The following is a 24,036-nucleotide window of genomic DNA, read 5'->3' as shown; positions in this document are numbered from 1 at the left end:
AATCAGCCACTATAAGGGGTTTTTTGGTACAATATAAAATAATGATGTCTCAAAAGTTGATGATATCTTGGATTCAATACAATATGAATTATATTACATTATAATATTTTTAAAAATTAAGTTAACCCTGGGATTTACTGAAGAATCAGCAGACAAGAAACATAGTCTCACAAAATTTAAAGCTAATCCATTGGGCATGATATATTGAGTCCACTTTGGAACCTAACATTTTAAACAAGACGAAACCAAATACAATAGGGAGCAAAGAGAGCAATTAACATCTTTTAAAAATTGGAAAAGAAGAGAGTAAGAGAAACTGAATAACATGAAATGTTACGGACAAAAGACTTTGCAGTTATGTGCCATAAGTCTAATAGGTTTTCATCACTCCTAGAACATACTGTACTCCTACTGAACCCAGTCTCTTAATTTCTCTCCCTGTCTTTCAGAGCCCAAATTGAGGGATTATATCACTTCAATTGAAAGAACAGTCAAAGTTGTCATGGGCGACCTCAGTATAAAAGTAAGAGAATTAATGGGGACTTTGATTTTTGATGATGTTTTAATGAATTAATGAAATGGTTTTGATTCTTTAAAAATATACTTATGAGATTGCTTTATAAAGAGCTCAGTGATGAATTCTATTTTTAGTAGAATTCCATCTTTCCCTGAAAGATAAACGATATCAAGGTAAATTCTAAAGTACACTCAGTTCAAGGGCTTATTAGTATAAAAAAAGATTTTTGCCTAGAGCATCACAGAGCTATGCTCCTCAAATAGTTTTAAAATTGTTAATTATAAAAATAACATATCTTCCTCCAAAAAAATAATAACCCCTAAACCTGTTTGTTTTTTTTTTATTTTAGCTTAGATATCCTATTTTCCAACTAGGAAGCACCTACAGCAAGTCTTGAACATAGTAGGTTGTGCAATATTTCCTGATTATTTGATTAAAGCATTCCATATCAGAAAAGATATATAACTTGTACTGAAACAAATATAAGAAGTAGAAATTATTGTATTTTTTAAATTAAAACCATATTTTGTTTGGATCAAAGTCCTATACAGAAACCAATGAAAATAAGAAAATCCCCCTAAGAGGCTTTGGTCTACAATGATTATAACAAAAGCTATGCAGTAAATAACAAAAATTATGTTAAGCGAACTAAGTCAGTCAGAGAAAGACAAATGCCATATTATTTCACTCATATATAGAATTTTAGAAACAAAACAGATGAACATAAGGGAAAGAAGGAAACAGACTGTTAACTATAGAGAACAAATTGAGGGCTGAAGTGGGGGTGGGTGGGGAAATGGGCTAAATGTGTGATGGGGATTAAGGAGGTCACTTGTTGGGATGAGTACTGGGTGTTACATGTAAGTGATGAATCACTAAATTTTATTCCTGAAACCAATATTACACTACATGTTAACTAACTAGAATTTAAATTAAAAATTGAGGAGCACCTGGGTGGCTCAATCAATTAAGCATCTGACTTCCGCTCAGGTCATGATCTTGCAGTTCATGGGTTCAAGCCTTGTGCTGGGCTCTCTGCTGACAGCTCAGAGCCTGAAGCCTGCTTCATATTATGTGTCTCCCTCTCTCTCTGCCCCTCCCCTACTTGCACTCTGTCTCTCTCTCTCTCAAAAATGAATAAACATTAAAAATAATTTTTAATTGAAACAAAAAAATAAATAATAAAAAATAGTTAATAAACAGTGGAGTGATTACATATAAAAAACCTTGTCCAGTAAGTGGCCAAGCCAACTGAAAAAGTTGAGCCAACTAAAAGAGTTTAGGGTAGAATAAAAGAGGACAGAAACTTTAAGAAGTCCAGCTCCCCAGGCAAAAATAGAAAATTTGTAACTTTTTTTCTCACTTAGGTAGACTACTAGTACCTTTATGCTAATTGCTAATTGCTACCATGTGGCCTAACTCCTTATTCAAAATTATTCTTTTTTTTCCAACTCTCCATTAAAACACCCATTCAGTAAAGAATTAGATCTGAGCTTTCATTCCTCAGGGAAGCAATCCAATAAGCAAAACTAATTATTTAAACATTGTAATACAGGTTCATAATCCCTTGTTCTAATCCCTGGGGCCAGATATATTTCAGAATTCACAACCTTCCTGATTTCAGAAAAACATTTCTGTGACAGGAGTCACAAACTCATTAATATCTCTGCAAGAGAACATATGCATATTCACACTACATTGAATAAGTAAAGACCATAGTTTTAAAACAGTTCAGTTGAGTTTTGCCACCAAATGAGTTAGTGCCAAACTCAAGAAACAGAATTCCAGTTTCCAGCGTTATTTGGGTTTTGAAATTGTAGGTAAAAGATTGTAGATCTGTAGTTCAACTTGTTATCTTTCATTGAGGATTTTAAAAGCAAGGCAGTGTTTTTTTTAGCCCACAGTACCAAAATTTCATCATCTATAGTAATAGAGGATATGTTTTGGGAACTAGGGAGAAAGATTTTGGCTGTAGAGAGCTTTTCCCAAACATTAAAAAAAAAAAAGCGGAAAACAAAAAAGAGGTGCCTGGGTGGCTCAGCCAGCTAAGCATCCATCCCACTCTTGATCTCAGCTCAGGTCATGATCTCATGTTTCATGACATCAAGCCCCAAGTCAGGCTATGTGCTGACAGCACAGAGCCTGCTTGGGATTCTCTCTCTCCCTCTCTCTTTGCCTCTCCCCTGCTCACGCACTCATGCTCTCTTTCTCTCTCCCTGTCTCTAAAAATAAATAAATAAACACTTAAAAAAAGAAAGAGATGCTTTCCTGTAACCCCTTAAATCATAAACTATAGCTTTCTTCCTCCTCCATCTATTTATAGTACCATCATTCAATTTATACTCCTTTTTGGAAAGGTTCCCACTAAATGATCCATGAAAGTTAAAGGACAGGAGAAGCTAAATTTATATTCTGCCCATTGTAGAAGAATGTTGCAAATACATTTTTCTGATTCTAGGTAAGGAATTCCACTCTCCTCCTTATCCAAACCATGTGTGAAAAATGCTACATCGAAGCCAGGGAAGGATGGCCACTGATTGATTACATCTTCTCCCAGTTTGCCATGTCCAACAAGAATCTGGTATGATGAAGAGGGTGCGGTTTTGAAAGCTACACTGTAACCAGGACAGTTGACTCAACTGGTTTGTTTTTTTTTTAAATGGCTGAGGTTCAATTCAATGACTGATTTAGAAGTTATATTTCAATCTTATCACTTTCATTGAAAGATTTTTCAGCCTTTATTGTTCTCCTCAGTTTTCTTTCACTGATACCACTTTCAACTTATGATAAACCCCAGGTAGGTGAAACTATGGTTTTCCCTAAGGAGGAGACAACTTTCCTCAAAGGCTTGGGACAGGGGTAGAGAAAATGAATTACTTCCGAGAAAACAAGACACATCCACTCTTGCTGCACTGGGGTTGACTTCCTGAAGACCATGTGGGTAAGAACTCTGTGATCTTAGTAAGACCATGACAGCTGAAATTACAGTCCACTCCACTAGGAAGCAGTATCTTTGAAAATTTTGCCCCAGAGAAAATGGCAAAGGCCTGAGGGAGAGAGAGAACATCTGCAGTTCAAGGATCCTCACAATTTTTGCTTTTCTGCTTTATCCAGCAGTGTGTGTTCTAACCCATTCCTCCAAGGAACACTTTAAAACAGAAATCAGATACTGAAGACCAAGATTGCTGGGTTCCTTGAGCCCCTTAATTTGAGTGACTACGTCCTCCACCCCAGAGTCTGAGAACGCATCCAAGTAAGGTCAGAGGGGATCAGCAGGAGGGACTATTAACAAGTCACCTGTTTCATCTTTCTTGAAGGAAAAACCAATGAAACCTAATTCCCATGAGGATGAAAAGGGAGAGAAATCTGTTCGGGAACTAAGCCTTGAGGTCTTAAAAACCCTAGACCCACTGGTCACTGGCATGCCTCAGGTAAGGGGTCTTTTGTCACCACTGACAGTTACTTTGATCATCTTTCTGAAGCTCTGCCCATTTAGGAGTAAAGACAAGAATTTGTCCTTCATGTGTCATCAGCTTTTTGATGCTCTCATGAGAGGAAGTGCATTACCGTGCTCAGTGCCCCAAACATGGTAGTTTCTCAAAAACAGGTGTTGAATTAATTCGTGATCTCTTATATCTGGATAGCCAATGAGGGTTTACAAGCACCTTAATATATTGTTTCTCTTCTTCCCCTAACATATCTAGACATAACAGTAAGTGATGTGTGGAGATATTGATTCAGTGAATGCTAACCTTTTCCCATTCATCTGGGAAGGTGTTGAAAGCACACATTCTCAGACTTCACCTAAGGGTTAAAAATAATCTGCACCTTAAGGGGAATAAGCCTCAGAAGCTGTATTTTCCCTAAGCAAAAATAACCTGAGAAAGGATTAACTGACTAGAAATGCATAGCACAGACAGGAGAAAATCAACAGACCAATTTAAGTGGATCAGAGTTTCATCTAGGATGGCATTTTAAGATGTGGTTCTTGGATTATCTAAAATATTTCTTTAAAATGCAGATCTCCATACCCCAGACCTCCTGAATCAACGTTCTGAGCAAGGGGCCCATGAATCTGCATGCAAATAAGTACCAATATTTCTGATGCATACTAAAGTTTGAAACATTTCAATCTAAAGATAAATGATGAAAAGAAGTCTCGGACCATACTCTTGTGGGCCTGAAATGCCAAATCACTGCCTTGTGTTGGATAGCCATTCAAAATTTGAAACAAAAGCTAAACATTTAAAATGATAACTTTAGGGGCACCTGGGTGGCTCAGTTGTTTGAGCATCTGACTTCAGCTCAGGTCATAATCTCGCAGTTCGTGGGTTCAAGCCCCACACTGGGCTCTGTGCTGACAGCTCAGAGCCTGGAGCCTTTTTCAGATTCTGTGTCTTCCTGTCCCTCCACTACTCATGCTCTGTCTCCCTGTCTCTCTCTCTCAAAAGTAAATAAACATGAACAATTAAAAAAAATGTTTTTCTTAATGTGTATTTATTTTTGAGACAGAGAGAGACAGAGCATGAGTGGGGAGGGTCAGAGAGAGAGGGAGACACGCAATCTGAAACAGGCTCCAGGCTCTGAGCTGTCAGCACAGAGCCCACGTGGGGCTCGAACTCACGGACCGCGAGATCATGACCTGAGCTGAAGTCAGATGCTTAACCGACTGAGCCACCCAGGCGCCCCTACATTAAAAATTTTTTAAATGATAACTTTAAGAGATGAGTGTATTTACATAAGAATAGATTAAGAGCAAAAAGAGGGAGCTTGAGATCAGCTCCAACTTACAGGAATGGGAGCAGGGTCATGAGAGAAGGAAAGAGATATGGAGGGGCATGGAAGATCTTATAATGATAAAAGGACAGGGCTTGGTGATTAAGTCTGCGTGACAAGACAAAAGGAAGAGTCCATGTTGACACCTAGGTTTCCATCAGGGCAAGGGAGTTTTCCAGAGAACATGAAACAGACTGACTATAGACACAGGTGTTCCAGAATTTCAGAGCAAGAAGGTCAGCACCTGTAGCACAAACAGTAGCAGCAACCCACTCACTGTCTGTGCCCAATCATCCTCTCTCAGAGCAGTCCATTCCAGTCTTTGAGTTTGGGGATGTATACAACTTATTTTGGGTTGTCACATTGATAAGAGGCTTTGTGGCACTTGGTGAGTGGAGCCCAGGGATGCTAGACTTCCTGCATTTTGTAGAACTCATCTTCACGATGAAGGATTGTCCTGCCCCAAATTCCAGCAGCAAACCCATGCAGAAATGCTGAGTAACACTCACTACAACTAGCACCTGAAAATGAATGTGCTGTGCAGAGCTTTTATATGATGACTTCATTTTGATTTGGCCTGAAGAGCAAAAAAAAAAAAAAAAAAAATAGCAAGTGAGAGAACCTACTCTAAATCAGAGGGCAACACAGAGTGAGGACCAAGGAGAAATCATGGAAAAGAACAAGCAATCCTTGTCTTGTGCCTTGTTTCCACAGGTGCTATGGCCAAGAATCCTGACTTTTGTAGTACCTGCAGAATACACAGGAACTTTGGACTACCTGTTTAATATCATCAGAAGCTTGATTATGGCAGAGGAAAGGAAGAAGAATAATGCACAGGAGTCAACAGCACTTGTCATCTCTACAGGAGCTGGTGCGTACATTCAAAAACAAAGCAAAACACTTCTCTTATGAGATGTTCATTTCCAGAAAGGCTACAGTACCTTGACCATACACCCAACTCCAATCTGAATTTTTCTAGCTGCCACAGCAATAATGAAAATCGCTTTCTCTTTCTAGTGAAACTTCCTTCACCACAACAGCTACTGGCCAGGCTTCTGGTGAGTGAGTTACAAATAACTAATGCTGGCTAAATTTAAGCCAATATAGATCATTGAGTTCTTTTTATTTTAACGTTTATTTATTTTAAAGAGACAGAGAGAGACAGAGTGTGGGGGTGGGGAGGGCAGAGAGAGAGGGAGACACAGAATCCAAAGCAGGCTCCAGGCTCTGAGCTATCAGCACAGAGCCCGATGTGGGGCTTGAACCCACAAACCGTGAGATCATGACCTGAGCTGAAGTCAGACGCTTAATGGACTGAGTCACCCAGACACCGCATAGATCATTCAGTTCTAAATAAATGTTAATAAAAATTACGCAGCAACTCCAAACCAAAAGAAACACTAGAAAGGCATAATAAATGTTCTGCTAATGACACTCATTAAGATTGCTGGCAAGATTATCTTCTCACTCTGAAATGCTTGTTAAACTTAATTTATTTTAAAATAAGCATAGACTGAATTTGATCCCTAAGTACCATTCAAACAAATTCCACATCTATTATTTAGATTTCCTTCTTTCCCCCATAGATTGGGGAACTTAAATCTAAATCTATTATTTAGATTTCCTTTTTTCCCCCATATGTATCATTTGCTCAAATACCATTTCTACAGGCCCTTAATTAATAAATATATCTAAGTGTTGGTACCCTCCATTTATTTTTGGTTGATGGTTTCTATATATTTTTTCACCTTTATCCTCAGATAAAAATTGGAGAGTATTGTCTAAGTATTAGCTTTGCTCTAAAATAAGTAAGAACAGACTGATGATTTGTTAAGATTGTCTACTGTAGGAATCAAGGGAATCCAGGATAGTGATAAATAGAAAAGGCAAGTAGGACTTTTAAATATACCTCAATTTGATTTGCCTTTTATCTTCCATTTTTTCAGGTAATATCTATGCTTGCCAGTTTAGGGAAATTATGTGGCGCTGGTGCAATAGGACTTCTGAAGATATTGCCTGAAATAATTCACCCAAAATTGGTAGACCTATGGAAAACACGCTTACCTGAGCTCCTGCAGCCTCTGGAAGGTACAAGCATTGGGATCAGGTCTTTATCCAATGAGGCAAGAACACAAAGAAAAAGGCACCACTTCTCTGTCTAAAACCATTATTGCTCATTCTAGGCAGTTAAAACAATGAACTTGATATGAAAGGTAGACAGCTACATTTTTTCCTTGACTCCTTATGTTCTATTTCTCTACCAAATACTTGTACTACAGGAGGATCTGGGGGTAACATTCTTAACAGGAACTCTTACTTTCGCTCTGGTCTTTTCCTTATATTTAGAGAAACTCCTTTTTGGTATTGTTCTAAAAAGTTATTACTATTTATGTTAGAATATTAAAATATGGTCACTTCAGTAGTGACTGTTGAAAGTAGCAAAAAGCCTAAATTCTTATCATGGATTGAAGACTTTCTGCCCACCTGACTAGCACTTAAAGTTGGCAACATAGTAAATTACATCTGAAATAACCATCCTGTGTAAAGCTTGAAATGGGGCTCCAGCATCCACTGGGGACCTGGCAAGGGAGAAACAGAGTCCTGAACTTTGTTTTGCAGTTTATTGCATCAATTTCTATTTCTAGGAAAGAACACTAGCATCGTGCTATGGGAAACCATGCTGCTTCAGGTAAGGGGAGCTTCTAGACTAATAGTTCATGATGGGGTGATGAAATCCTCTAGAGTTACCCATCTTCACTATAAAGATCTGGATACCAAAGGACAGCAAACATCATTTCCTTTCCTTAACAAGAGTACTAGAATGTTAGAAGTGATCACTTCAGAAGTACAGTCTTTGTATCACCATAATTTGAACAATAATCTTAAATCTTTGACTTAAGAGTTTCAGATAGTTTTTGAAGATATCACTTACAAATATTTGTGTCTTTCTTAAATCTACTCTAATTTTCAGTTTTTCCTCTCCTTATAATTGCATTCTTTTACTGTTTATATAAAAAAACACAAATCGACATAATTTCCACTTTTATGCTTCTAAATGTAACTGTTTCTTCCTCTTTCTGTTTCTCACCATATTTTTCCTGATTTCTAAAAATTAGAGGGCCACATTACACCATTTTTCCAGAAAAAATCTCTTAGCTATAAATTTGTTGGACCTTTGGAACTGAACAGTGCCACAGACAGTGCCAAATCCCCCAAATGGTAAATTGCAGGTAGGAGTTGGATATTGGCTCTACAGAGAGGATTCTGATTTCAAGAGCCTACAGGAGGTCAAGGGGTTTGTGGGTAGGAAGCTTTTAATCAAGCAGGGTCTCCGTTCATAACCCACCTACATAGAAATTAACTATGGCTTCTTAAGAATCTCAAGTTTTAGTGACCTTTCCACATCACCTCCATGTGCCATCACTGCCCCTTCCAGAATCAGAATCTCTAAGACTGGTTCTTGAGAACTCCATGTTTTAAAGACTCCCACAAGGGATTCTTATCCGGTATGAGATTTGAAAGCAACTACTCTATTCTCCTGGTCCTTAATTCTAGGATCTACCTCTCCTAAATTCATGCTTCTTTTATCTTCCCCCTTCTCTCTCTCAAAATTCCTGCCTTATTTCCCCCCCACTACCATTTTAAAGTAACTTTTCTTACTAGGAGAGAAGGTTCTTTTTCCAGAGGGAAGCCTCGAGAACATTCTTTTCCCTCTTCCAATCTTGGGTGTGCTTCCATTTAGTCTTCTTCTTCCCAAACTGCTTGCATGTGCCTTCTTCTCTTAGACTTCCAAGGCTGTTTAATTTCTTCTCATCAAAGGACCCACTCACTGAATGAGTTCTTATTAAGAAAATACATAGAAATCTTCATTGGTTTTGAAATTAAATGTTCTTTTCTAAGCTTAAAGTAGGGAAAACACAGGAGAAATAATTGGCTTTAGAAATTTCAATGGCCTTTGTTCTCCAAAAAGACAAAAACACAATTTTATGTATTGTTCAATGAAGAAGGGCATGGGTTCAGATGACTGAGGCCCTGGCTCAGAACAATTGGTGAAACCAGGAATATTTAGTTATTAGAGTTGAAGTTAGCAAAATGTACTTGTACATTTAATTGGTCCTTCAAGACATTTTAATTCTTTATTCAAAAAATGTCCCTTTCTCTTAGTATATAATAAAACAAACTAACATTGACAAATGGAGTTTTCCAAATCTGATTAAAACTTTAAAATGTTAACTTTAAGTTTCAGAATGGATTAGTTTCTATTTTAATCCTTTCAGCAATTTTTATTAAGAGGAAAAAGGAAGGCATTTACATGGAGTTGCTTCCACATTCTGTGTAACTTGTTCTTAAAGGGAATTCAGAACATAACAGAATATGGCTATTAAAATAAACTAAGAGGGGTGCCTGGGTGGCGCAGTCGGTTAAGCGTCTGACTTCAGCTCAGGTCATGATCTCCCGATCTGTGAGTTAGAGCCTGGCGTCAGGCTCTGTGCTGACAACTCAAAGCCTGGAGCCTGCTTCAGATTCTGTGTCTCCCTCTCTCTCTGCCCCTCCCCCGCTTGTGCTCTGTCTCTCTCTGTCTCTCAGAATTGAATAAATGTAAAAAAAAATTTTTTAATAAATAAATAAATAAGATAAAATAAGAGGGGGGATCTGGCTGGCTCAGTCTGAGGAATGTGCAACTCTTGATGGCGGGGTTCTGAGTTTGAGCCCCACATTGGGTGCAGACATTCCAAAAAAATAATAATAAATAAATAAATAAATAATCTTTAATAAAATAAGAGGAAAACTTCCAAAATGACCAACTTTTTGAATGGGAAAATGAATAATCTCATTCAATATGTATCTATTCTTTGAAAAACTAAGGTAACAAAAAGTACCAAGAAAGTACATTAACCAGTTGTGTTCATATCTAACTTCCACTTCCTGCAACAGTTGCTCAAAGAATCTTTATGGAAGATCAGTGACATAGCCTGGACCATTCAATTGAGTCAAGATTTCAACCAGCAAATGAACAGTTACAGCAACACCTCCCTTGAGAAGGTTGGTTTTTCAACTAAGGGACTTTACTTCCTACTTTATAACCTAAAATGGCTGTTTAACTTCCAATTTGTCTGTACTACCACCAAAAAGAGGGATAAATTACTGGAAAAATGCTATCTTCTCTTCACCACGAATTGGACCAAAAATTATTCATAGGACTGCACCTACTGCAAGGAAAACTGAGTAGTACAATGCCTTTGAGATAAATATGTACCTAGCTGAAATTCAGGTGTTCTGTTTTAAAGAAGGAAGAAAAATAGGTAATGAAGGAAAATAGTAGTCCCTGTCCCAGTACTGATTTAATGTCAGCTTATGTATTGGTGTCCTTTGGGCCAGTTTTGTGAGGCAGGCCACAAGAAACCATCTACTACAATTTAACAAAAACTTAGAACTAAAAGAATGCTCAAAGACTAGATCTTTCCTTCCTCTATTCCCAGATGGCTTCTACCTAACCCTTTGAGTTGTAGTCATCCGTTTCAAAAGGGATTCATTCCAGCTTCTGCTACTTACTACTGGTGTAACTTTAGGTAAATTACTTAACCACTCTGGAGCCTCAGGATATTCATCTAAAATGAAAGTTATACCCTGTTCTGAGGGTTGTAGTGTTATAAGGGTTCAGTGAGATAAAGTATATAAAGTCCCTAGTGAAGTGCCAGGCCCAAGACTTGTGCTCCATAAAAAAGTAGATCAAGGTTATCATTATGGTTATATCATTTCTAATGATATTCCTAAGTCATCAGTTCTAGTATTAAGCATCTATTCCAACAAATTATTTATTATCAACTTCCAACTCTCCTATGCAATATTCAAAGTTCCTCTGATTGATTCTCTAATTTGGGAGAGGACTGATTCTCCAAATTGGTCTAACAAGCCTGCAGACAAACTCATCAGGAATATTTGGTGAGCAATGCCTCATCTTCTCATATACGAACTACCCTTGTGCATCTCATGTAATACCATTCGTCTGATAGCTTCCAGACTTACAAGATGAGTCCAAGGTAGTGGTGGTATGGGTAGACAGAGTAATTCAAGCAATGCGCTGCTTAAATGGCTCTCAGCCATTATACTTAACAACAAGAAAGTAAGAGTATACCAATTAGCTTTAGCTGCATAGCAAACTACCCCTAGTGGCTTAAAATAATAGTTTCCTACTTAGCTTACAATTTTGCAGATTGACAGCTTGGGCTGAGCTCACGGGAGGGGGCAGAGGGCAATCATCTGATATCAACTAGTCTCACTGGCATATACTGGGCATTGGCTGGTCTGTCATGATCTCAACTAGGACAAGTTTCTGATCCTTGTGGTCTCCCATCCTCCAGCAGGCCAGCCCAGGCTTGCTCTCATCATTGTGGTAATGAAGTATACAAAGTCTCTTGAACAGGCACATTATTACTTCTGCCACATTCTATTGGTCAAAGCAAGTCACAAGATAGAGGTGGGATGGAAAGGTTCTGGCTGTTTTTGCAATTGAACACATTTTTCCCCAGTTCTGAGATCCTGATTTCTGGGGTTCTTTGCCAAGTCTCAAAGGAAGAATGCACAATACACCGAATCTGACCAACATCAGCAAAGAAGCAATAAGTCAATATTACTGGGAGGCATCAAGGCCAACCCTTTACACATAAGTCCCCTTCATAATATCATTTTTTTTCTGTAGCATAGGACTTTTGCAGACTCCTTCCTGCCCTTCCTCCAAGGTAGAGTTAAATGCACTCTAGCAGCTTTGGCTCTAATTAATATTTGTTCCCCTGTGGTATACAGTTTTTCTCATTATAGTTCTATTATCATGGGGGACTTTTGCCTGGAAATCCAAGAGTGCAAGGGGTGCTGCATCATCAGATTCTTACTCAGGCAGTTGTCACCTCATGTAGCCCTCTCATCCCTAGTTGGACTGATCTGTACAATTTCTCTTGAATGTCCTAATTTAACTCTATTGGTTACTATTAGTTTTTCCTTCTCTCTAGTGCCGTAAGTTCCTTTTGATCCATAATGACGCCTCAATCACTACAATCCTTCAAACCCTACAGAGTCCTTAGAATGAACCTTCAACTCACCAGTTTTCTCTACTGTATGTGACAAGATGGAAATTTTAAATAAGGAGATGGCAATTTGATATTATTGTTTATTTTTTTGAAAGAGAGAGAGAGAGAGAGAGAGCGCGCGCGCACGCGCGCGTGCGCGTTAGCGGGGGAGGGGCAGAGAGAGAGGGAGACACAGAATCCGAAGCAGGCTCCAGGCTGTCAGCACAGAGCCGGACCCGAGGCTCCAACTCACGGACCATGAGATCATGACCTGAGCCAATGTTGGAAGCTTAACCAACTGAGCCACCCAGGCAATCCTATGATATTATATAGCTGTAGATAATTTTAGTCTTAGAAAACAAATTAAGACTTCATGACTTCATTTTTCTAGCCATTTGGCAAGTATCTCCTCTTGTGAATTTTTTCCTTGTATCTTACCTCCACAATAATATAGATCTATCAATATGTGTACACACACACACACACGTATACATACATACACATACACATATTTACATTCAGGCATGTGTTGTGGTGTTCAAACAGAAGGCACTCTTGGGCTACCCTCTTCCCTCTGCCATAGTTCTAAATCTAATATGGCTTAAATGAACGAGAACAGAAAGTCATGTCTGTCTTGCTTGTCTTTTCTACATCTAGACATTACAGAAGTATCCATGTTAGGGCTAGCATAATGAATCCAGCATTCTCATCAACTCAAGGGACGTGGAAGCCACAGAATTATGTCTCACGTGCTCTCTTGCTCTCCCAAACTTGCACTGGGAGTTTTCCCTCTCTAATTCACTCAGAATCCCTTACTAAAAGATATACTATGTACGTGAAAGTTCTGTATGTATTTTCTCCTTCACCCTGGACACGTTCTACAGCACCTCTAGACAACTCACCCTACTCCTGAGAGATAATAGTAGAGCTTACAAAGTATTATTTTCAAAACTATATAGATTAAATCTCCTAAACTATAAAGTAAGTTAATATACTTTGAAAGTTGAGAATATCTGATGACATCATCTTTAAATAACTCAGTTTTCACTGAACATGTGTATTTTAAAAGCATTTATTGAGCATTTATTAGCTACCAGGGACTGCACTGAAAGCAATCAATAAGGCCCTCTGTTACCAAAAACTGAAATTCTGAGCACAAAGACAATCAAGAAAATTGAACATTACAGTAGGGAGTAAAAAGGTATTATAATGGCACATCACAAGGCATAGAGGAGTACAGAAGAGCACAGGTAAGGACAGAGCCTGGTGGGGAAGAAAACACTTTCAGGAAGAAATAATACTTGAAGTGCATGTTTAGTAAGTAGTCATTAAGTAACCCAAATTTCTGTCCTTTGGATGACAGTGTAAACTCTTTCCACTTTTCACTGGAGTTTTGCTTTCCAACCGTTAACATTCTGTTCCTTGTTGTCTTTTGTTTTCCAGAAATTTCTTTGGAAAGCTTTGGGAACCACCTTAGCATCCTGCCAAGATACAGATTTTGTAAGCTCACAGATTAAGGAATTTCTCATTGCTCCCAACCAACTAGGAGATCAGCGGCAGGTAGGACTCCTTTCTCTCAATTTGCTCGTGTAATGACGAAAACTAATTCCATTCAGACAACCACTGACAGGTCTTATGACAATGTCTTACTTGCCCAGAATCCATGGACACATTCAAAATAATGCAACAGAATTTTTTCAGAAAATTCTGCTTTTCTGTTTAAATATCAATGTTCCATTATTTTTAAAATTTTAATTCCAGTATACTTAATATACAATGTTATATTAGTTTCAAGTGTACAATGTAGTGCTTATCATGATAAGTGTATTCCTAAACCCCTTCGCTTATGGAACTAAAAAGACCCCAAATAGCCAAAGCAATCTTGAAAAAGGAAAACAAAATTGGAAGCATCAAAATTCTAGACTTCAAGTTATATTACAAATCTGTAGTGATCAAGACAGTATGGTAACCGGCACAAAAAAGACACCTAGAGCAACAGAACAGACTAGAAAACCCAGAAATGAACCGATAATTATATGATCAATTAATCTTCCACAAAGCAGGAAATAATATCCAATAGGAAAAAAAAAAAGATACTTTTTCAACAAATGGTTTTGGGAAAACTGGACAGCAACATGCAAAAGAATGAAACTGGACCACTTTCTTATACCATACACAAAAATAAATTCAAAATGGATTAAAGGGGGAGGAGCCATGATGGCGGAACAGCATGCAAGTTTTTTGTGGGTCTTGTGTCCATGAAATACAGCCAGACCAACACTAAACCACCCTGCACAACTAGAAAACTGATCTGAATATTAACACAAAAATCGGCACAACCTGAACCACAGAATTCAGTAGGTACGCTGTGTGGAGAGGTGAACTTGGGGATAGAGAAGCTGCAGAGGGCAAGAAGCTGCTTTTATGTGTGGAGGGAAGACAGAGACGGGGGGTGGGGGGGCAGTGGAGAATACTGGAAAAGCATCCCTCCCCAAAAGCAGCTGGAGAGAAAGTGGAAAATTCTAAACAGCGCAGGGACTCAACTAAAAAGGGAGAAAGGAGAAAGGAGAGGGTTTAAATTCCATTAAGACTGTAAACAGGGAGAGCGCAGAGTCTGAAACTCCGCAGCTCCATACCTGGTGGTGCTCTGGTGGGAAAGGTGAATCCCCAGGAGCTGAGTAGGGTCCAGGAGGTTCTCAGGCCACACAGGGAGAAGAGGTTCCACTGCTGGAAAGACATTTGGTAGAGGCTGTGAGGCCACCTGGTCCCAGCAGACCCCGGAGGGCAGCCACATTCGCTGGTGCTGGGGCAATGTTGTTGAGGGTGAAGCCTGGTGCCAGATGTGTGTTGCGATTTTCCATGGTCCCTGAAATGCTGAGGCTACACTGTCTCGCGATTTTTGGGGAGAGGCAGGCTGGCACCTGGCCGCAGTCTTGGGGCACTGGCAACAGCAGCATCCAGCAGGCATTCCTGGGTGCAGCCGACATTCCGCCACTGCTCATTCAGCCATTGCTCAGCGAGACCCTCCCGCAGAGGGGCAGAGCGGGTCAAAGCCGCAGTCCTTCGGAAGTAAGGGGCTGGGGAAAACAGCCGCATCTGAGACAAAGCTCGGGAGAGAGGTACTGCCTGGGGCCTGGTCACGGAGAGTGGAAAAGCGGGGAGTGGAAGAGAGCTGAAGACGGAGGACCGGTGCGCGATTGCTGATCCGGGAGAACAGACTGGGTGGCTGGATGGCGCCATTTTTCACTGCTCCCGCGCATGCGCACCAATGAGCACCGCAACAATCCACCCCAGTAGGCTAGCAGCGCCATCTAGAGGAGAGCAGAGCTGTTGCACCGAGCCCCGCCCAACTGGGCCAACTTTGCTCTTCAAGAACACAAACCTCACCGCAGGCTTAATCTATGGACTATAAACAGCTACATGGACTGACCTCTAGGGGAAAACGAAGCAATTTCAGTCCGACTTCAATCTGTTAGCAGGTTCATCTATTCCATTTTTTTCTCTCTCTCTTTTTCCTTTTTCTCTTTTATAATTCTTTTCTTTTTCTTGAATACAGAAAGAGAAAAAACTCATTTTTATTTTCAATTTTTATTAAAAATATCTGTCTTTAATTTTTATTACCATATTTTTTACTTCTGTGTAAATTTTTTCAAATTCTACTTTACTTCCTTCATTTTATTTTAGTCTACTTCAGTGTACTCACCTTTTCAAATTTTCAAACAATTTCCTTTTTTCTTTCTTGTTCTTTTTTTCTCTTTTTTATTTCTTTTATTTTTCTTGAATGCAGAAAGAGAAAAACTTCATTTTTATTTTCAATTTCTTTTAAAAATATTTTTATTTAATTTTTATTACTATATTTTTTGCTTTTATGTAAATTTTTCCAAATTCTATCTTACTCCCATCATTTTATTTCAGTCTACTACAGTGTATTCACTTTTTCAAATTTTCAAACGATTTCTTTTTTTGTCTTTTCTTTTTTCTTTTTTTTAATCTTTTTCCTCTTTTTTGTTTCTTTTCTTTTTTCTTAAATACATAAAGTGAAAAAATTCATATTTCTTTTTAATTTTTATTAAAAATATTTTTCTATAATTTTTTTCTACCATATTCTCTACTTTTGTGTATTTTAGTCTACTTTAGTGTATTCATTTTTTCAAATTCTCAAACGATTTCCTTATTTTTTTCTCTCCTCCCCCTTTTTTTTTGTTTGTTTGTTTCTCTAGTCTGTCAAACCACTTTCTACACACAGACCAAAACACACCTAGGATCTAGCATCATCTATTCGATTTTTGTGTGGGTGCGTTTTTAATTTTTAATTTTAATATTTTTTAATTTTAATTTTTTAATTTCAATTTTCTACTTCATTAATTCCTTTTCTCCCTTCAAAATGACAAAACGAAAGAATTCACCCCAAAAGACAGAGCAGGAAGTAACGACAGCCAGGGATTTAACCAACACACAGACACAAGCAAGATGTCTGAACCAGAATTTAGAATCACGATAATAAGAATACTAGCTGGAGTCGAAAAAAGATTAGAATCCCTTTCTGCAGGATGAAAGAAGTAAAAAATAGCGAGAATGAAATTAAAAATGGTACAACTGAGCTGCAATCACGGATGGATGCAGTGGCGGCAAGGATGGACAAGGCAGAACAGAGAATCAGAGATATAGAGGACACACTTATAGAGAATAATAAAGCAGAAAAAAAGAGGGAGATTAAGGTAAAAGAGCACGATTTAAGAATTAGAGAAATCAGTGACTCATTAAAAAGGAACAACATCAGAATCATAGGGTTCCCAGAGGAGGAAGAGAGAGAAACAGGGCTAGAAGGGTTATGTGAGCAAATCATAGGGGAAATCTTTCCTAACCTGGGGAAAGAGACAGACATCAAAATCCAGGAAGCACAGAGGACTCCCATTAGATTCAACAAAAACCGACCATCAACAAGGCATATCATAGTTAAATTCACAAAATACTCAGGCAAGGAGAGAATCATGAAAACAGCAAGGGAAAAAAAGTCCCTAACCTACAAGGGAAGACAGACCAGGTTTGCAGCAGACCTATCCACAGAAACTTGGCTGGCCAGAAAGGAGTGGCAGGATGTATTCAGTGTGCTGAATCAGAAAAATATTCAGCTAAGAATTCTTTATCCAGCAAGGCTGCCATTCAAAATAGAAGGAGAGATAAAAAGTTTCCCAGACAAACAAAAATTAAAGGAGTTTGTGACCACTAAACCAGCCCTGCAAGAAATTTTAAGGGGGACTCTCTGAGGGGAGAAAAAAGGAAAAAACAAAATATTAGAAAGGACCAGAGAACACCAACAGAAACCCCACCTCTACAAGCATCATAATGGTAATAAATTCATATCTTTCAGTACTCACTCTAAACGTCAATGGACTCAATGCTCCAATCAAAAGACATAGGGTAACAGAATAGATAAGAAAACAAGACCCATCTATATGCTGTTTACAAGAGGCCCACTTTAGACCTAAAGACACCTACAGATTGAAAATAAGGGAATGGAGAACCATCTGTCATGCTAATGGTCAACAAAAGAAAGCCAGAGTAGCCATACTTATATCAGATAATCTAGACTTTAAAATAAAGACTATATCAAGATATGAAGAAGGGTATTATATCATAATCAAGGGGTCTACAGACCTAACAATTGTAAACATTTATGCACCAAATGTGGGAAAACCCAAATATAAAAATCAATTAATCACAAACATAAAGAAACTCATCGATAGTAATACCATAATAGTAGGAGACTTCAACACCCTACTCACAACAATGGACAGACCATCTAATCAAAAAATCAACAAGGAAACAATGGCTTTGAATGACACATTGGACCAGATGGCCTTAACAGATATATTCAGAAGATTTCATCCTAAGCAATGGAATATGTATTCTTCTCCAGTACACATGGAACATTCTCCAGAATAGACCATATACTGGGACACAAATCAGTCCTAAGTAAATACAAAAAGATCGACATCATACTGTGCATATTTTCAGACCACAATGCTATGAAACTCGAAATCAACCGCAAGAAAAAATTTGGAAAGGTAACAAATACTTGGAGACTGAAGAACATCCTACTAAAGAATGAATGGGCTAACCAAGCAGTTAAAGAAGAAATTAAATAGTATATGGAAGTCAATGAAAATGATAACACCACAACCCAAAACCTCTGGGATGCAGCAAAGCCGGTCATAAGAGGAAAGTATATAGAAATCCAGGCCTTCCTAAAGGAGGAAGAAACAGCCCAGATATACAACCTAACCTTACACCTTAAGGAGCTGGAAAAAGAACAGCAAATAAAACCCAAAACCAGCAGAAGACAGGAAATAATAAAGATTAGAGCAGAAATTAATGCTATAAAAACCAAAAAAACAGTGGAACAGATCAATGAAACCAGAAGCTGGTTATTCGAAAGAATTAACAAAATCGATAAACCACTAGCCAGTTTGATCAAAAAGAAAAAGGAAAGGACCCAAATAAGTAAAATCAAGAATGAAAGAGGAGAAATCACAACCAACACAACAGAAATAAGAATAATAACAAGAGAATATTATGAGCAATTATATGCCAATTAAATGGGCAATCTGGAAGAAATGGACAAATCCCTAGAAACACATACACTACCAAAACTGAAACAGGAAGAAATAGAAAATTTGAACAGACCCAGAACCAGTAAGGATATCGAATTAGTAATAAAAAGTCTGCCAAAAAATAAGAGTCCAGGGCCAGATGGCTTACCAGGGGAATTCTACCAAACATTTAAAGAAGAATTAACGTCTATTCTCTTGAACCTGGCCCAAAAATAGAAATGGAAGGAAAACTTCCAAACTCTTTCCATGAGGCCAGCATTACCTTGATTCCAAAACCAGAGACTCCACTAAAAAGGAGAACTATAGACCAATTTCCCTGATGAATATGGATGCAAAAATCCTCAACAAGATATTAGCCAACCGGATCCATCCATACATTAAAAAAATTATTCACCATGACCAAGTGGGATTTATACCTGGGATGCAGGGCTGGTTCAATATCCACAAAACAATTAACGTGATTCATCACATCAATAAAAGAAAGGACAAGAACCATATGATCCTCTCAATAGATGCAGAGAAAGCATTTGACAAAATACAGCATCCTTTCTTGATAAAAACCCTCAAGAAAGTAGGGATAGAAGGAGCATACCTCAAGATCATAAAATCCATATATGAACGACCCAACACTAATATCATCCTCAAGGGGGAAAAACTGAGAGCTTTTCCCTAGGGTCAGGAACAAGACAGGGATGTCCACTCTCACCACTGTTATTAACTTAGTATTGGAAGTCTTAGCCTCTGCAATCAGACAACACAAAGAAATAAAAGGCAACCGAATCAGCCAGGCGGAGGTCAAACTTTCACTCTTCGCAGGTGACATGATACTCTATATGGAAAACCCAAAAGATTCCACCAAAAAACTGCTAGAATTGATTCATGAATTCATCAAATTTGCAGGATATAAAATCAATGCACAGAAATCGGCTGTATTCCTATTCACCAACAATGAAGCAACAGAAAGAGAAATCAAGGAATCGATCCCATTTACAATTGCACCAAAAACCATAAAATACCTAGGAATAAATCTAACCAAAGAGGTGAAAATTTATACACTGAAAAGTATAGAAAGCTTATGAAAGAAATGGAAGAAGACACAAAAAAATGGAAAAACTTTCCATGCTCCTGGATAGGAAGAACAAATATTGTTAAAATGTCAATACTACCCAAAGCAATCTACATATTCAATGCAATCCCTATCAAAATAACACCAGCATTCTTCACAGAGCTGGAACAAATAACCCTAAAATTTGTATGGAAGCAGAAAAGACCCTGAATAGTCAAACAAATCTTGAAAAAGAAAACCAAAGCAGGAGGCATCACAATGCCAGACTTCAAGCTATACTACAAAGCTGCAATCATCAAGACAGTATGATACTGACACAAGAACAGACACTCAGATCAGTGGAACAGAATAGAGAACCCAGAAATGGACCCACAAACATATGGCCAACTCATCTTTGACAAAGCAGGAATGAATATCCAGTGGAATAAAGATAGTCTCTTCAACAAGTGGTGCTGGGAAAACTGGACAGAGACATGCAGAAGAATGAACCTGGACCACTTTCTTACACCATACACAAAAATAAACTCAAAATGGATGAAAGACCTCAATGTAAGGCAGGAAGCCATCAAAATCCTCAAGGAGAATGAAGGCAAAAGCCTCTTTGATCTTGGCTGCAGCACCTTCTTACTCAACACATCTCCAGAGGCAAGGGAAACAAAAGCAAAAATGAACTACTGGGACCTCATCAAAATAAAAAGCTTCTGCACAACAAAGGAAACCATCAGCAAAACTAAAAGGCAACTGACAGAATGGGAGAAGATATTTGCAAATGACGTATCAGATACAGGGTTAGTATCCAAAATCTATAAAGAACTTATCAAACTCAACACCAAAAAACAAATAATCCAGTGAAGAAATGGGCAAAAGACATGAATAGACACTTCTCCAAGGAAGACATCCAGATGGCCAACAGACACATGAAAAAATGCTCAACATCATTCATCATCAGGGAAATACAAATCAAAACTACAATGAGATACCACCTTATACCAGTCAGAATGGCTAACATTAACAACTCAGGCAACAACAGATGTTGGTGAGGATGCGGAGAAAGAAGGTCTTTTGCTTTATTGGTGGGAATGCAAGCTGGTACAGCCACTCTGGAAAACAGTCTGAAGGTTCCTCAAAAAATTAAAAATAGAACTACCCTACAACCCAGCAATTGCACTACTAGGTATTTATCCAAGAGATACAGGTGACTGTTTAGAAGGGATATATGCACCCCCGTGTTTATAGCAGCACTATCAACAATAGCCAAAGTATGGAAAGAGCCCAAATGTCCATTGATGGATGAATGGATAAAGAAGATGTGGTATATATCTACAAAGGAGTATTACTCAGCAATCAAAAAGAATGAAATCTTGCCATTTGCAAGGAAAATGGAAATGGAAATGGAGGATGGAAATGGAGGGTATTATGCTAAGTGAAATTAGTCAATCAGAGAAAGACAAAAATCATATGACTTCACGCATCTGAGGACTTTAAGAGACAAAACAGATGAACATAAGGGAAGGGAAACAAAAATAATATAAAAACAGGACAAAACATAAGAGACTCTTAAATATGGAGAACAAACTGAGGGTTACTGGAGGGGTTGTGGGAGGGGGGATGGGCTAAGTGGGTAAGGGGCATTAAGGAATCTACTCCTGAAGTCATTGTTGCACTATATGCTAATTTGGATGTAAATTTAAAAAAATAAAATTAAAAAAATGGATTAAAGACCTAAATATGAGACAGGAAACCCTTAAAATCCTAGAAGAGAACACAGGCAGTAACCTCTTTGACATCAGCTGTAACAACTTCTTACTACATGGGTCTCCTGAGGCAAGGGAAATAAAAGCAAAAATGAAACTATTGGGACTACATCAAAATAAAAAGCTTCTGCTTAGCAAAGGAAACAATCAACAAAAGTAAAATACAACCCACAGAATGGGAGAAGATATTCACTAATGACATATCTGATAATGGGTTCGTATCCAAAATATATAAAGAACTTATAAACTTATAAAACTCAATACCCCCAAAAAACAAATAATTCAGTTCAAAAATGGGCAGAAGACATGAAAAGACATTTCTCCAAAGGAGACATCCAGATGGCCAACAAACACATGAAAAGATGCTCAACATCACTCAGCAATCATCAAGGAAATGCAAATCAAAACTACAATGAGATATCACCTCATGCCTGTAAGAAAGTCTAAAATTAACAATACAGGAAACCACAGGTGTTGGCGAGGATGTGGAGAAAGGGGAACCCTTCTGCACTATTGGTGGGAATGCAAACTGGTGCAGCCACTGTGGAAAACAGTGTGGAGCTTCCTCAAAACGTTAAAAACAGAACTACTCTATGATCCAGTAATTGCATTGGGTGTTTACCCAAAAAATACAAAAATAATAATTAGAAGTGATCCATGCACCCTGATGCTTATAGCAGCATTATTAACAATAAGCCAAATTATGGAAATAACCCAAATGTCTATCTGATGAATGGATAAAGAAGATTTGGTATATATACATAATGGAACACTACTCAGTCATAAAAAAAAATGAAATCTTGCCATTTGCAGGAAGGTGGATGGAGCTAGAGAGTATAATCTTAAGCAAAATAAGTCAGTCAGAGAAGACAAATACTATTGGGTTTCACTCATATGTGGAATTTAAGAAACAACAACAACAAAAAACATGGGGAGTGGGGGGAAGAGAAGCAAACCAAGAAATAGACTTAACTATAAAGAACAAACTGATGGTTACCAGAGAGGAGGTGGGGGGTGGGGTGGGTTAAATAGGTGATGGGGATTAAGAGGGCACTTATAGGGGCACCTGGGTGGCTCAGTCGGTTAAGCATCCGACTTCGGCTCAGGTCATGATCTCGCGGTCCGTGAGCTCGAGCCCCGCGTCAGGCTCTGTGCTGACAGCTCAGAGCCTGGAGCCTGCTTTGGACTCTGTGTCTCCCTCTCTCTCTGACCTTCCCCCATCATGCTCTGTCTCTCTCTGTCTCAAAAATAAATAACCATTAAAAAAAATTAAAAAAAAAAAAGAGGGCACTTATAGTAATGAGCACCAGGTGTTGTATGTAAGTGTTGAAGCACCAAATTATACACCTGAAACTAATATTACACTGTATGTTAACCAACTGGAATTTAAATTATATATATATATATATATATATATATATATATATATATATATAAAAGCCCAATATATATATATAATTATTTCGATGTAGTCCTAATAGCTTATTTGTGCTTTTGTTTCCCTTGCCTCAGGAAATAAACCAAGAAAAATGTTGCTATGACCGAAGTCAGAGAAGTTACTGTCTATGCTCTACTCTGAGATTTTTATGGTTCCAGGTCTCACATTTAAGTCCTTAATCCATTTTGACTTATTTTTGTATATGGTGTAAGAAGGTGGTCCAGTTTCACTTTTTTGTAGGTAGCTGTCCAGTTTTCACAGCATCATTCTTGCCTCCTTTATCAAAGATTAATTGACCATATAATCATGGGTTCATTTCTGGGCTCTCTGTTCTGTTGATCTATGTGTCTATATTTTGATACTACAGCTTTGTAGTATATCTTGAAATCTAGGATTGTGATACCTCCAGTATTATAACTTCTTTTTCTTTTTTTTTTTAATGTTTGTGTATGCATTTAACAGAGAGCGATGAGCAAGTGAGGGGAGGGGCAGAGAGAGAAGAGAGAGAATCCCAAGCAGTCCTAACGTGGGGCTCAATCCCACAAACCATGAGATCATGACCTAAACTGAAACCAAGAGTCGGATGCTCAACTGACTGAGCCACCCAAGGGCCCCAGTTTTATACTTCTTTTTCAGGATTGCTTTCACTATTCAGGGTCTTTGGTAGCTCCATACAATTTTTTTTTTTTTGAAGTTTAGTATCTTTTATAGACACGGGACAACTGTGAAATAAGCATAGGTTCTTTTAATTTGTTAATGTTTATTTATTTATTTTGACAGAGAGGCAGAGAACATGATGAGTGGGGG

The 24,036-nt window shown here is 38.2% G+C and overlaps 1 protein-coding gene across 3 annotated transcripts in view; it reads left to right on the top strand.

Moving 5' to 3' along the window:
- The window catches only part of MROH2B (maestro heat like repeat family member 2B), a 72,428-nt gene that overhangs the window by 14,859 nt on the left and 33,533 nt on the right, over positions 1-24,036 (top strand). For all 3 annotated transcript variants that reach the window (XM_060637652.3, XM_060637648.3, XM_060637650.3), the window contains 9 exons: positions 450-523; positions 2,976-3,098; positions 3,835-3,948; positions 6,008-6,164; positions 6,311-6,351; positions 7,240-7,381; positions 7,939-7,982; positions 10,229-10,336; positions 13,801-13,917. In XM_060637652.3, coding sequence (XP_060493635.3) covers positions 450-523; positions 2,976-3,098; positions 3,835-3,948; positions 6,008-6,164; positions 6,311-6,351; positions 7,240-7,381; positions 7,939-7,982; positions 10,229-10,336; positions 13,801-13,917 — 920 coding nt within the window. The remainder of the gene's footprint in view (positions 1-449; positions 524-2,975; positions 3,099-3,834; positions 3,949-6,007; positions 6,165-6,310; positions 6,352-7,239; positions 7,382-7,938; positions 7,983-10,228; positions 10,337-13,800; positions 13,918-24,036) is intronic.

Source organism: Panthera onca, chromosome A1 (assembly GCF_046562875.1).
Source record: "Panthera onca isolate mPanOnc1 chromosome A1, mPanOnc1 haplotype 2, whole genome shotgun sequence".
Classification (NCBI taxonomy): Eukaryota; Metazoa; Chordata; class Mammalia; order Carnivora; family Felidae; genus Panthera; species Panthera onca.
The sequence above is the reverse complement of the archived record's forward strand: the minus strand, read 5'-3'. Positions and strand labels throughout refer to the sequence as shown.